This window comes from Callospermophilus lateralis, chromosome 1, assembly GCF_048772815.1.
Source record: "Callospermophilus lateralis isolate mCalLat2 chromosome 1, mCalLat2.hap1, whole genome shotgun sequence".
Taxonomy (NCBI): domain Eukaryota; kingdom Metazoa; phylum Chordata; class Mammalia; order Rodentia; family Sciuridae; genus Callospermophilus; species Callospermophilus lateralis.
The window spans coordinates 192,302,925-192,315,687 of NC_135305.1; the positions used below are offsets into that span (position 1 = coordinate 192,302,925).

Here is a 12,763-nt window from a genome sequence, read left to right on the forward strand (position 1 = left end):
GAGAAAAGCATAAGATTTTTGTCTACTTAATTATCTAATTTGTAATAATTTATGTGTTAAAATATCTGTTAAACTATGTGTCTTTTTAAAAGCTAAATTATTTTAAGTTGAGATGACCAGCTAGTGACATTTACGGACTTCAAGTGAGTTTTCATAAGTGTATACTCTAATCAAGACATCCATCAGAATACCCCTCTCTACACCGGTAGACAATCACTGTTCCATTTTTGTCACTGCAGATTAATTTTGCATGTTCTTCAACCACATAGCTAAGTAGCAAGTATTTTTGAGATTCACCCATGTTGAGTGTGTCAGTATTCACGATAGTATTGTTTGTAGGGTATCCATAATACCTTTCTTTTTTGTTGCTAAGTAATTTTTGGCCATTTGGAATAATGCTTCCATAAACAGACTTGTATAAGTTGTTTTCTGGGCATAGTGAAGTTTTTTAGAGAAATTTACCATTTACTTTTATCAGTAATGTATGAAAGTTCTAGTTGCTTCACATTGTCTCCATTGTTCAGTGTTGTCTGTGTTTTAATTTTAGTCATTTTTGTGGTTATGAAATAATATCATAGGTTTCATTTGCATTTTTGATGATTAATGATTTGGGGCATCTTTTCGTGTGTAGATTTATAATTTGTTTAGCTTTAGTGGTATTTTTGTCCACTTTTTATTAGGTTGTTGTTTTTATTACTACATGTAATTATTATATGTAGGCATTCTTTATATACTTTGTATTCAAGTTCTTTCTCATATACATATGCTTGAACTGTTTCTCTTGGTCTCTGGTTTTGCCTTTTAATTTCCTTAACATTATCTTTTGATGAACAGAAAATACTATATTTGGTGAAGTCAAACTTATCACTTTTTTCCTGTACGGTTCTTTGTATTCTCTTTAAAAATTTTTTTGCTCTAAGGAATTAATTTTTTTAATAGTTTTAATTTTACTTGTAGGTTTGTAATCCATGACAAATTATTTTTATTTTTGTGGTATTGGGGGTTTAATCTAGAGGCACTTAACTACTGAACTGCATCTCTAACCCTTTGTATTTTTTATTTTGAAACAGGTCTTGCTAAGTAGCTAGGGCCTAAGTTGCTGACTTTGGCTTTGAACTGGTGATCCTCCTGCCTCAGCCTCTAGTGTCACTGGGATTATTTTTGTGAATAAAATGAAATAGGGGATCAATGGGATCAGGCTGATATTTTACATGTTCACATATTTGTTCTGCCACCATTTATTGAAAATGCTTTTATTTTCTCATTGACTAGCCTTGTTTTATTTGTCCAAATAAATTTATAGTCCATGAAAGTACTCTGGACTGTATTTTATGTTACTTTATTTGGTTAATCTAATTATGTCAGTACTACCCCAACATTTTGTGTAGCTTTATGGTAAAACCTCGTAGTTGCTGCAGGTCATCCAAATTTGTTCCCCTATTTTGGTGTTGATTTGGTTGTTCTAGATCTTGTGTTTTTGTATACATTTTTGACTTGTTATTATCATAACTTTGTATAGTAATAATTTAATATTCACAAGAAATTGCAAACTAGTATAGTTTTCATGTACCTTTACCATCTTTTTCTAATGATACTATATGACATAATCATAGTACACACTTTCCCAGTGGGTGTGATGCTGCTTCCAATGGGGACAAAACTTGTTATTGGGTGGAGGCAAAAATTCTGCTTCTTTAATATATAAAAGCCCTGTTACATATTCAGTATGTAACTTTAAAATATATTTTTGATGTTAATATTTTATGGGGGACATTAGGAATAAATATCAACAAAAGGCTCCTTTTAGGGAAAAAATGAAAAAAAATGTTGGGGGCACAATGCTATGATAAAGAAGAAAAACACAAATTGACATTGGCGTGATACTGTTGACTCAGATACATACATATCTTAGTTATAGTTATGACATTTTATCCTATGTGAAGATTTGAGTAAGATTTAAGTAACCATGACCACAGCGTACAGAGCTGTTCCATTACCACTAAGAAAATTCCTTATTACCTCCTAATAGCGTCACCCTCACTAATGTTTTCCATTGCTATAATTTTTTTACTTCCATAATTTTATATCAATGGAATTATATACTATGTAGCCTTTAGGATTATCTTTTTTTTCTATTTAGCATAATGTCCTTAAAGCCCATCTGAGTTGTTATTATGTATTAAAAGTTCATTTTGTTTTATTGCTGAGGAATATTTAACTGTCTGGATGAACATTGTTTATTCATTGACCTGTTGAAGGATTTTTGTGTTATTTCTAGGTTTTGGCTATTATAGATAAAACTACAATGACATTTTTATGTAGATTTTTGTTTTCATTTTTTAGGATAAATCCTGGGGAGTGCATTTGTTGAGTTGTAGGGTTAGTTTTTGCTAAACTTTGTAAGAAAGTGCGTACTTCAAAGTGACTGTACAGTATTGTTCCCTTCAGACCCATTTGCTCTGTATTCCTGTCAGTCCTTAGTAAAATTGTTATTTTTAAAATTTCATCTATTTTAATAGGTCTTGAGTAGCATCTGTTTGTAGTTTTAATTTGGATTTCCCTAATGGCCTATAATATTGAGCATCTCTTCCTAGACTTATTTTCCATTTCCATATCCTGGTATAGTGTCTGTTCAAATCAATTGCCTATTTCTAATTGGGTTGTTGGTTTCCTACTGTTGAGTTTAAGGAATTTCTCGTATATTCCAAATACAGCTCCTTTGTCAGAAATGAGATTTGTAAATGAACTTTCACAGAGGAAATGTCTGTAAATTTGGTGAAGTCAAATTTATTGATTTCTTTTTCTTTTATAGATCATATATTTGTATCATATATACCTCTTTGCCTAATTGTGTCATGAAGATTTTCTCATGATTTCTTCCATAAGTTTTTTCCTTTGGCTTTTTATTTTGAAGTAATGAAGACTTCACATGAAGTTGTAAAAAGTAATACATAGTGTTTCATGTAAGGTTATCCTATTTTCCTAGGAGTGACATAAAATTTGTAGTAAAATATCAAAACCAGGAAATTGAAGTTGGTATCATACTTTAATGAGATTATAGTGCTTTTCAGTTTTCACCAGTTCTAATATACATTAATAGGTGTGTATATAGTAGTACATGTCATTTTTTCTTTTTGCAATTTAGGGAATCTAACCCAGGGCCTTGTGTGTGCTACGCAAGCATTCTACTACTTAGTTACATTCCCAACCAGTTCTATGTAGTATTATTTTATGTTCCTGCTCTTACAAATAAAGTGTTTTGTGTTTTGCCACCTAGTGTGATGTTATAGGTTTTTTGCAGATTGTTTTTTCTACTGGCATTGAACCCTGGGGTGCTTAATCACTGAGCTGCATTCTGTAGCCATATATATATATATATATATATATATATATATATATATATATATATATATATATATTTAGAGAGAGATATATATATATATATATATATATATCTTTATATATATATTTAGAGACGGGGCCTAAATTGCTGCTGAATTGCTTAGGGCCTTCTTAAGTTGCTGAGGCTGGCTTTGAACTTTCCATCCTCCTGCCTCAGCCTTCTGTTGATAGTATCCTGCAGATACTCTTTTTTTTTTTTTTTGGTACTGGGGATTGAGCTCAGGGGCACTCAACTACTGAGCCACATCCCCAGCCCTATTTTGTATTTTGTTTAGAGACAGGTTCTCACTGAGTTGCTTAGCTCCTAGCTTTGAACTGGGGATCCTCCTGCCTCAGCCTCCTGAGCTGCTGGAATTACAGGCCTGCCCCACCACGCCTGGCTGCAGATATTTAATTGAGTTAGAGACATTTTCTTCTATTCTTAGTTTATTGGAGATTTTTTTGTTCATTTAGTTTTATGAATGTATATTGGATTTTGACCAGTCTTTTACTGTATCAATTGGTGTGATTATATAATTTTCCTTTTATAAGCTATTAATATAATGTATCATATTGAATAAAATTTTAGATAAGTGAATCAGTCTTGTATTGCTGGAATAAGACCTATTTAGCTGTGGTATATTTCTTTTATATTTTGATGTGTTCAGTTTGCTGAGATTACATTGTTGAGGTTGTTTGATCTGTGTTCATGAGGGATATTGGACTGTGGGGTATGTATATGTCTCTTTTATAAATACCGTGTTTCCTTTTGGTATAAAGGTAATGTTGGTTTCCTAAAATGTGTTGGGAAGACACTGTAAAATTGGAGCTTGTTTGCTCTTTAAATATTTTAGAAAATTTATTAATTAAGCCATCTGGGCAAATTTTATGGGTCTTTAAAGAAAACAAGCTTCAGTGTGTTTATCTCATTTGTATTTCTTTTGTCAAATTTATTGCTTTCTGTTCTTTGTTATTATTCTCCTTATATAAAGTTCATTTTTTCCTTTTTCTAGTTTCATCAAGTGGAAGCTTAGGATATTAGTTTGAGACTTTTCTACAATGAGAGTTTATTGCTATCAGTTTTCCCATCAGTACCCTAGCTTTCTCACAAAGTTGGTTTATTTTTTAATTTTTAACCTTTTACACTTATTTTCTGACCTGTAGATTATTTGCAGATGTACTATTTAATTACCAAGAGTTAGGAGATTTTCTTATTATTTATGATCAGAGAAAATACTTTCTTTTTAGTTTTTGAGTGTCCCCTTTGATTTACATATTGTGTTTACCCTGTGTTTTTCCTTTTCTTATTTTTATTTTTAATTTTTTAAATTTTTTACTTTTTTGGCACTGGGGATTGAACTCAGGGGCACTCGACCAGTAAGCCATATCCCCCCAGCTCTATTTTGTATTTTATTTAGAGATAGGGTCTCATTGAATTGCTTAGTGCCTTGCTTTTGGTGAGGCTGGCTTTGAACTTGAGATCCTCTTGTCTCAGCCTCCTGAGCTGCTGGGATTACAGGTGTGCACCACCACACCTGGCTTGTTTTTACTTTTTAAAATATTATTAGTATACTTACTGATGTTTTAATATTATGTGAACTCTTTTATTCTGTGATAAACTCTACTTGGTTCTGAGGTTTTATCTTTTTATATATTACTAGGTTCAATTTTTAATCTTTTGTAATATATTTGCATCTTCATTTATGAGGCTATTAAGATGCTGTTGTTGTTGTTGTTGTTGTTGTTGTTATTGTTGTTATATCTTTGTCTGGTTTTGGTATCAGGGTAATGCTGGCTAAGAGTAATTTTCTGGATGAAGAATTTTTGTAGAATTGATCGTTTTTTTCCTTAAATATTCAGCCAATCATCAGGGAGACTATCTGGGCCTGGAATTTTCTTTTAACTTTAAATTCATTTTCTTTAACAAATATATTGAATAAGTGTTGGTTGTATTTTTAAAGGAATTTGTTCTGTCATTTGTAGTTCTCAAATTTATTTGCCTAAATTTGTAGTTAATATTCTTTTATTATCCTTTAAAAACGTTTATCATTTTTGGAGTGATATTGGAGTTTGTGACTTGTGGTTTTACTTTGGCTGGTGGTTTATCAATTTTAATGATCTTTTCAAGTAACCAGTTTTGGTTTCATTGATTTTGTTTCTATTGTGTGTGTATTTTTTATTTTTGCTTTTATTTAATTGATTTCTGCTTTGATTTTTATCATTATTTTTTTTGCTTGCTTCATGTTAATTTATATTTTTTTTAAAAATTTTTTTTTTAGTTTTAGTTGGACACAATACCTTTATTTTATTTATATTTATGTGGTGCTGAGGATCGAACCCAGTGTCTCGCACATGCTAGGCTAGTGCTCTATCACTGAGCCACAATCCCAATCTTGACTTCTCAAGGTAGAAATTTAAGCTGATTTAAGATATTTCTTTTTGTATGCTGGCTTTTAGTTCTACAAATTTCCGTTAGCTGCATCACACAAATTTTGATATGCCGCTTTCATTTTCATTTATTTTAGAATATTTTCCAATTTTTCTTTTGGATATCTTAGGATCTATGAGTTATTTATAAGAGTATTAGTTAGCTTGCAAATATTTGGAAATTATCCAAAGATCTTTCTGTTATTGATTTCTAATTACATTGGTATCTAGGAACATACTTAAATAGTTTGAATTTTTTCAAATTTATTGAGATTTGTTTTATAGCCAAAATATGTTATTTTGATAAATGTTCTGCTGTTCTTTAATGGAGTAGTCAGTAAATATTAGGTTAAGTTAGTTGATAATATTATTCAAGTGTTTTATAATTTTAAAACATAAATTTAAAGCAAGACAATTTTGGCAAGAAAAGGAAATAAAAGGGATAAAAATAGAGAAGAAAGAAGTCAAATTATCCCTGTTTGTACATGATATGATCCTATACTTAGAGGATCCAAAACGCTTCTCCAAAAGATTACTAGAGCTTCATCAAAGTAGCGGGTTACAAAATCAGCATATAGAAATCAGTAGCTTTCTTTTACACCAATAATGAATCTGCTGGGAAAGGAACCAGGGAAACAATTCCATTCACAAAAGCCTCATGTAGTTAGATCTTATACATGTCATTTGCAGTAAAATAAACTTGAAAACATTATGTTAATCAAAATAACTCAAAATCAAGGGTCATATGTTTTCTCTGATATATGGAAAGTAGATAGTAAAAGGAAAGAGTGGGTTGGGGGTCATGAAAATTGAAAGGAGATCCTTAGACACAAGGGACCCTGGAGAGGGAGGTGGAGAGGGAAAGATGAAGCATTGGGAAATAGACAAATCACATAGTTATATGGCGTGTATGTACAAATATTAACAACAAATCCTACTATTATGTACAATTGTAATTCACCAATAAAAATATGACAAAAATTTACATGTATATTTTTCTAATATGCTTTGTATATTTCACATAAAGTATTTTCTCTATCACTTCTAGTCATAGGTTTTATTTTACAGAGATTGCATCCCATCCCTCAGGCTCTTTGATAAGGTGGCTTTAACACAAAGAATAGTGCCTACCCCTACCCCCACTTGAACATAGGCTGTCCTTAATTACTTGAAATTATATAATGTATCAGGAATAGTGTTGTGTGGCTTCCATGACAAAGTCAGAAAAGGCCAGAGGGAGTGTTCACTTGATTGTGTTAAAATGCTTGATCTGCAGACATTGCTTATGAGATTGTTCTTTCTCAGGACCCATTTGTCTTACTGCAAGAAGCCAAACCAAATGGAGAGGGCATGTTATGGTTTGGATATGAGGTGTCCCCCCAAAGCTCCTATGTTAGTGCAATAATGTTCAGTGAATGGATCATGTGTTGTAACCTAATCAGTCTATTGTAGTTTGAATGGACCTACTAGGTGGTAACTTTAGGCAGAGAGGTGTGGCTGGAGGAGGTAGGACACTAGTGGTACCTTTGCAAGGTTTCATCTTTCCTGTGGGACCCTTTCTCTTCCTCCCTCTGCTTCCTGACCCCACCACAACCTGAGCAACTTTCCTCTTAGGGGCTCTTGCACCTGATGTGCTTCCTCACCTCTGGCTCAGAGCAGTGGAATTGGCCATCTGGGTATTGAACCTCTGAACTTGTGATTCAAAATAAACTTTTCCTCCTACATATTTTTCTCAGGCATTTTGGTCTAACACAGGCCATGTGTAGGTGATCTGGTTTACAGTTCTAACTGAACCCTTCCTTATTCCAGCCCAGATATCAGATATGCAAGTAGTGAAAGAAGTAATTTTGCAAGCAGATCCTCCAGTCACAGCTTTTGCCTCTGTTAAAATTAACATCTGTCATTTGAGCGTTCCTGGATGAGGCCCCTCTGACTATAGGAACCTTAAGCATAATAAAATGTTTATTGTTCTACATCACTTAGTTTGATTAGTAGTTGTTGCACAACCAAAGTGTTAAGGAAATTACTTCTTTTTCTGTTGGGTTTGAAGGAGGTAAACATTTTAGTTTCTACATGTCTGAAAGTGTCTTTAACCTAACTTTTAATTGGTGGCTTACCTTACTATAGTTTTCTTACATATAAAGTAATTCTATCACAACCTTGCAGTTGTTTCATTGTCTAGTTGCATACATTTGCCAGGGAGACATGATGCACATCTGATTCCCATTACTTGTCAAAATGGAAAAAATTCTAACACAAAATTTTGACTTTTGGGTTTCAGATATTCCATCAAAGTGCATTTGAATATCCATGGTCTTTTTCCATCCAAAGACTCCTGTCTTTTTATTTGCCTAAAGATACTTATTTTACTTTTTCTAAAATCTTATTTTCTTTACTCTTTTAACCCTTTCAGGGATCATTTACTTTTTGATTAATTGTGATTGGATCTCCTGTTTCACTGTGTTGCCCTTCACCAAATTTAGATGATTCTTGGATTTTTGTTATTGTTGTTGATCTTGTTTGCTTTTTGAGAGCTTTTTTGTTCTCCTTTCTGAAAATATATATCAGTTCATAAGAGTTTAGGGATTCCTAGTCTTCTGAGTGTCACTGGATACTGGGAAACTTCCTGATCTTTTGGGAATAAATATCTTTATTTCCTTCTTTCACCCATGGTCTGACAGCAGCAAAGAAGGTAGCTATTTGGCTCCACTGAGGTACTTCATCAAATAACCAGTTTCCTCAAGGGAAGTTTCTTGCTCTGTGTGTTTACTACTTCAGAGCAAAGAGCAACACCCACTTTCAGCATCAGTTTTTTCCTGGGTGCTCTGTGGAAATGTGATTGTCTCCTTTAATCCAATTTCACCTGCCTTTTTGTCTTTCAGAGATTCCTTGTTATTTATTTTCACCAAGGATGCTTAGCTCTTCTTTGTTTTTCAGGGCACTTTGAGAATTTAAGAAGCAGGCAGGATGCTGTAGCAGTTGCTCCTTTTGCAATTTTAGTCTTATGGTGGAAGTTCTGTTTAATATGAACAGAAGTCTTAAATACTTTGTTTTGTATATGGATCTGCAGTTCTACTTTTTCTTCTGCCAGTTCTTTCTTAGGCTACTCTTTTTACTAGGTAGACAAACTATTCTTATATCACTTAATCTTGTATCTCTTCCAACTAGCTATAAATCTCAGTATCGATAAAAATCTTGTTTTTGAGGATTATTTTATTAAGAAAATGATGATGAATTACTTTAATTTTGACCAATCTACATTATCAAGTAAGTGTTGTAATATAGTTTGCAGAAATGTTTGGTAAGATGGTTGCCTTTGTTCCTCACATTGTATTGTATATCAAAAACACATTTCTAATGCTTTTTAGTGAGTAAAATAATCACAGTTTTATCAGTTGGTAAAAGCCGTTTAAAAATATATTTATAGAAGCTTTTATTTTAACAAACTAGAGTACTTCTTTTTCTCCTCGTCTGGTGATTTACTTCAGCCTTTAATAAGGATCTTTTTTTTTTTTTCTCCTCCAGAGCAGCATCTCAGACATGTTGAAAAAGATGTTTTGATCCCAAAAATAATGAGAGAAAAGGCCAGAGAGAGGTGTTCTGAACAAGTTCAAGGTAAGAATCCAATATTCCTATAAAGATCAAATTCAATTTTAATAATATGATCTGAATTTAATCCTTAGCCTCAGAGTCAAGTAGTCAATGAATTAATATGTATGAATTGCTTCTCACCCTTTCACTGAGATACCAGTATTTCAGCTTTCAGAACTTCCAGGCAGTGTTCAATTCATTTACAATTTAAAAATATTCTCCCAAATTACTAGTAAAAAAGACACTCTCCCCCACCAAGTATGGTAATGTATAGAGAAAAACTCGGTGTGAGTATTCTGGAGAAACAAGTTATTTTGGTGAGTTTGATAGGGAAAGAACAAACATCTAATCTAACGTGTACCTGTTTTTCATCTATCAGCATATTCATGTGTATGCACTACGGTGATTTTCTTAGAACTATTGTCTATTACTGAATTGTTAATAGAATCCCAATAGGATCTACAGTGAGTCTAGGGAGTTTTTAATGTGTGTGTTTCATTTTGTTTTGTTTTATTTTATGTTTCTAAGTAAAGGATATTTATGTAGATGTATGTTAGGGGTTCCCACACATGTATATTTTCTTTGAAAAATATTGTTAACATTTAAATGTTCCTATATACTATAAACTTTAGATATTATTGATTAATATGTAACATTCTAGTGAAAGTACAAACAGTGGTGATAGGTAAAAAATGAGGTCATAATACATCTGTAAATGATGGGTAATTAAAAAGCTGATGGCAGTATTTCTGTAGAACTTTCCTTTAAAAAAAAAAAACAAACTACCATTTGGAATAACCTTCAAAATAAGTGGTAATACTTTACTGACATAATCTGTTTTCTTCATTCCCCTTCTTCCCTTTCCCCTGTAGTATCTTTGTTGGGGATCACCATACTTGCTAGGAAATTGAATGCAGTTCCACTGCACCTTCTTAACAGACAAACAAGGTCGTGTCAACTCTAGTTTCAAGACTGTGCTAATAATTTTTGGATGCTTAGAACACTTCTTTGCCTTCCCCACCTCTAACCCTTGGAGATGTTCTTTGCAGATTGTGGATGGAGACAATAAAATAAGAGTAGTTTCTTACACTTCAACAATTTGTGATGATCACTTCTGTTTCTTAAGTTAAATGTCTTTTTCTGTGTGGCATTCTGTTTTTAAATCCATCTACAAATTAGTAATTTAAAATAACAATCATTCTGTGGTATTATTCTTGCTTTTACTTTCAATCAGTTATTTAATAAAAGCATCTTTCAGCCCCACTCCAGGTATCAGGAGAAATTAACCTATTGGCACCTGCAGATAGGGTTCAGGGCACATCTGGCAGTAGCAGGTATCATGCTGACATTCTCAAGAAGTAGCCTTTCACTTGCCTCCTAGAACTTCCAAAATTATGTATCCTGGTTCAGGTGAGGGAGGAAAAAACTTCAAAATGGAATAATCAAGTTTTAAGGTTAACTTTTCACTACTGGGAAAATTTACTTGTTACTGATACATCAGTCTAAAGTTATAGGTTGTAATTTATTCTGTTTTATAACTCATAATCCTGGTAGCTAGAATGAAAGAAAGCTAGACTACTCAATTATAGATTTCTTTCTTTCTTTCTTTCTTTTTTTTTTTACTGGTTATGATTCAGATGGGTTTCAGAACTCTGCTTATTCTTAGAACCTTTATTTTTGGCTATTTAAGTGAAAGAAGAGAGATTAACTAAACTGTTAATATTTGTGTATGTTGCCCAATGGTATAAAAAATGTTTATTTAATTTTTTTTTAAATCAAAAATTAGATTGTTTAGGATGTTGACATGGTTAGGGTTTTGTTTTCTTAAATGGAATTTTGTTTCTTTCTGGAGACTAAGCATCTGGAAATCTGAGATTCATTTGGGTTATATTAGTATGTTAATGCATTTGCCCTTATTAGAAAGCATGCTATATCATAATTGATATTTTAATATTTGAATTTCTTAAAGGTAATCATATGTTGATTTTTTTAGATCACATGTCCAAAATTATGTTTTAGAATATAAAATTGATTATTTTATAAAAGAACAATAATCCTTAGTATTTCCTCTGTTTAACCATATGAATTAGAAAAGAATATATGTTAGTATTGCCTAAACAGCAGAAGAAAGCTACATTGAAGCTAACAATAAGATGTAATTTAGAATAGGGATACTTTCATTGTAGTTTATTTACTATTTATAGTTTTTGTTTCTTTAAATAATTAGGGTTTTACATAAAAGCATTTACATAAAAGCTAATTTTATGGTTCTTGGATAAAGATATAGGAATTTTAATAAGTAATCTGACTTTCTGCTAACTGCCTGAAACATGATTATGTAGGAAAGCTTTTCTGTTTAATTTTTTTTTATGTCATTTCAACCCAGCTGATCATAAGAATTGGGTCATACTGCCAGCAACTTAGGTTTGTGAAGGGAATGGAACAGCTTTTCCAGGGACAAAGAGAAATGAAATCACTTTCAATGAAAGAAAGATGCCTCATTATAGTCACCAACAGCAGTTATTGACAGCTACACTTCCTATTAACAAGGAGCATTTAACTAAGAGTTTGGCTGTTGGATCTTTGGACTTGATCTAATTTGCTAGCATTAATTAGTTTCTTTTGAGCACAGACACTTGGTGCTCACAGCTATAGATTTGGAGGGCTAATTAGGATAGAAAATTGAACAGAATGGGGTAAGGCATTAACCTTCAACCATTACCAGCTGGGACACTGATAAAGACCACAGAGTCCAAATGCTCCCTATTGATGTGAAGAGTACCCTAATGAATATCAATTTCAGCCAGGTTGCTATATTTTTTTTACTAGTTCTCTATTCATTATAATTTTTTAACCAGCTTCCATGATACCTTCATTATCTATACACTATTGGTTTTTACTATACACTGATTTAATCTGAGTTGCACATTTCACCTAATATTTAAACAATTAAAATTTGTCTTAGCAGATAGCATTTAGAATATTTCATTGTTAATGCTTGTAAAATTTATCTTTGATCTATAATTACATTATTCTAATTCTACAGTACATTTGTACATAGTCATAGTAACTGACTCATTTCAATATGATGAAAACTATAACTTTATAAAAGGAAAATTTCAGCTTTTGGATAACCGGTAGTGTTTGTGTTATTAAGCTGGTACCAACTATAGAGTTTGTCTTTAAAAAATATATTTTTAAGAATGTAAAATAAGAAACATCAAAGTATATGTTTCTTTTTGAAGAGAAAACTAGTGCATACTACCTTTTCTTTGGGAACTTCATTGATTTGATTAGTAGAGGTGTCTTGATATAAAGATAGATATAGCATAGAGAACTGTGATCTTATTATTGTGAAGCTTTT

At 32.1% G+C, this 12,763-nt stretch overlaps 1 protein-coding gene across 1 annotated transcript in view; it reads left to right on the forward strand.

The window, feature by feature from the left end:
- Cmc1 (C-X9-C motif containing 1) overlaps positions 1-12,763 on the forward strand; it is a 68,564-nt gene that overhangs the window by 10,106 nt on the left and 45,695 nt on the right. Inside the window, exon 2 of the mRNA XM_076843063.1 lies at positions 9,334-9,423. Coding sequence (XP_076699178.1) covers positions 9,334-9,423 — 90 coding nt within the window. The remainder of the gene's footprint in view (positions 1-9,333; positions 9,424-12,763) is intronic.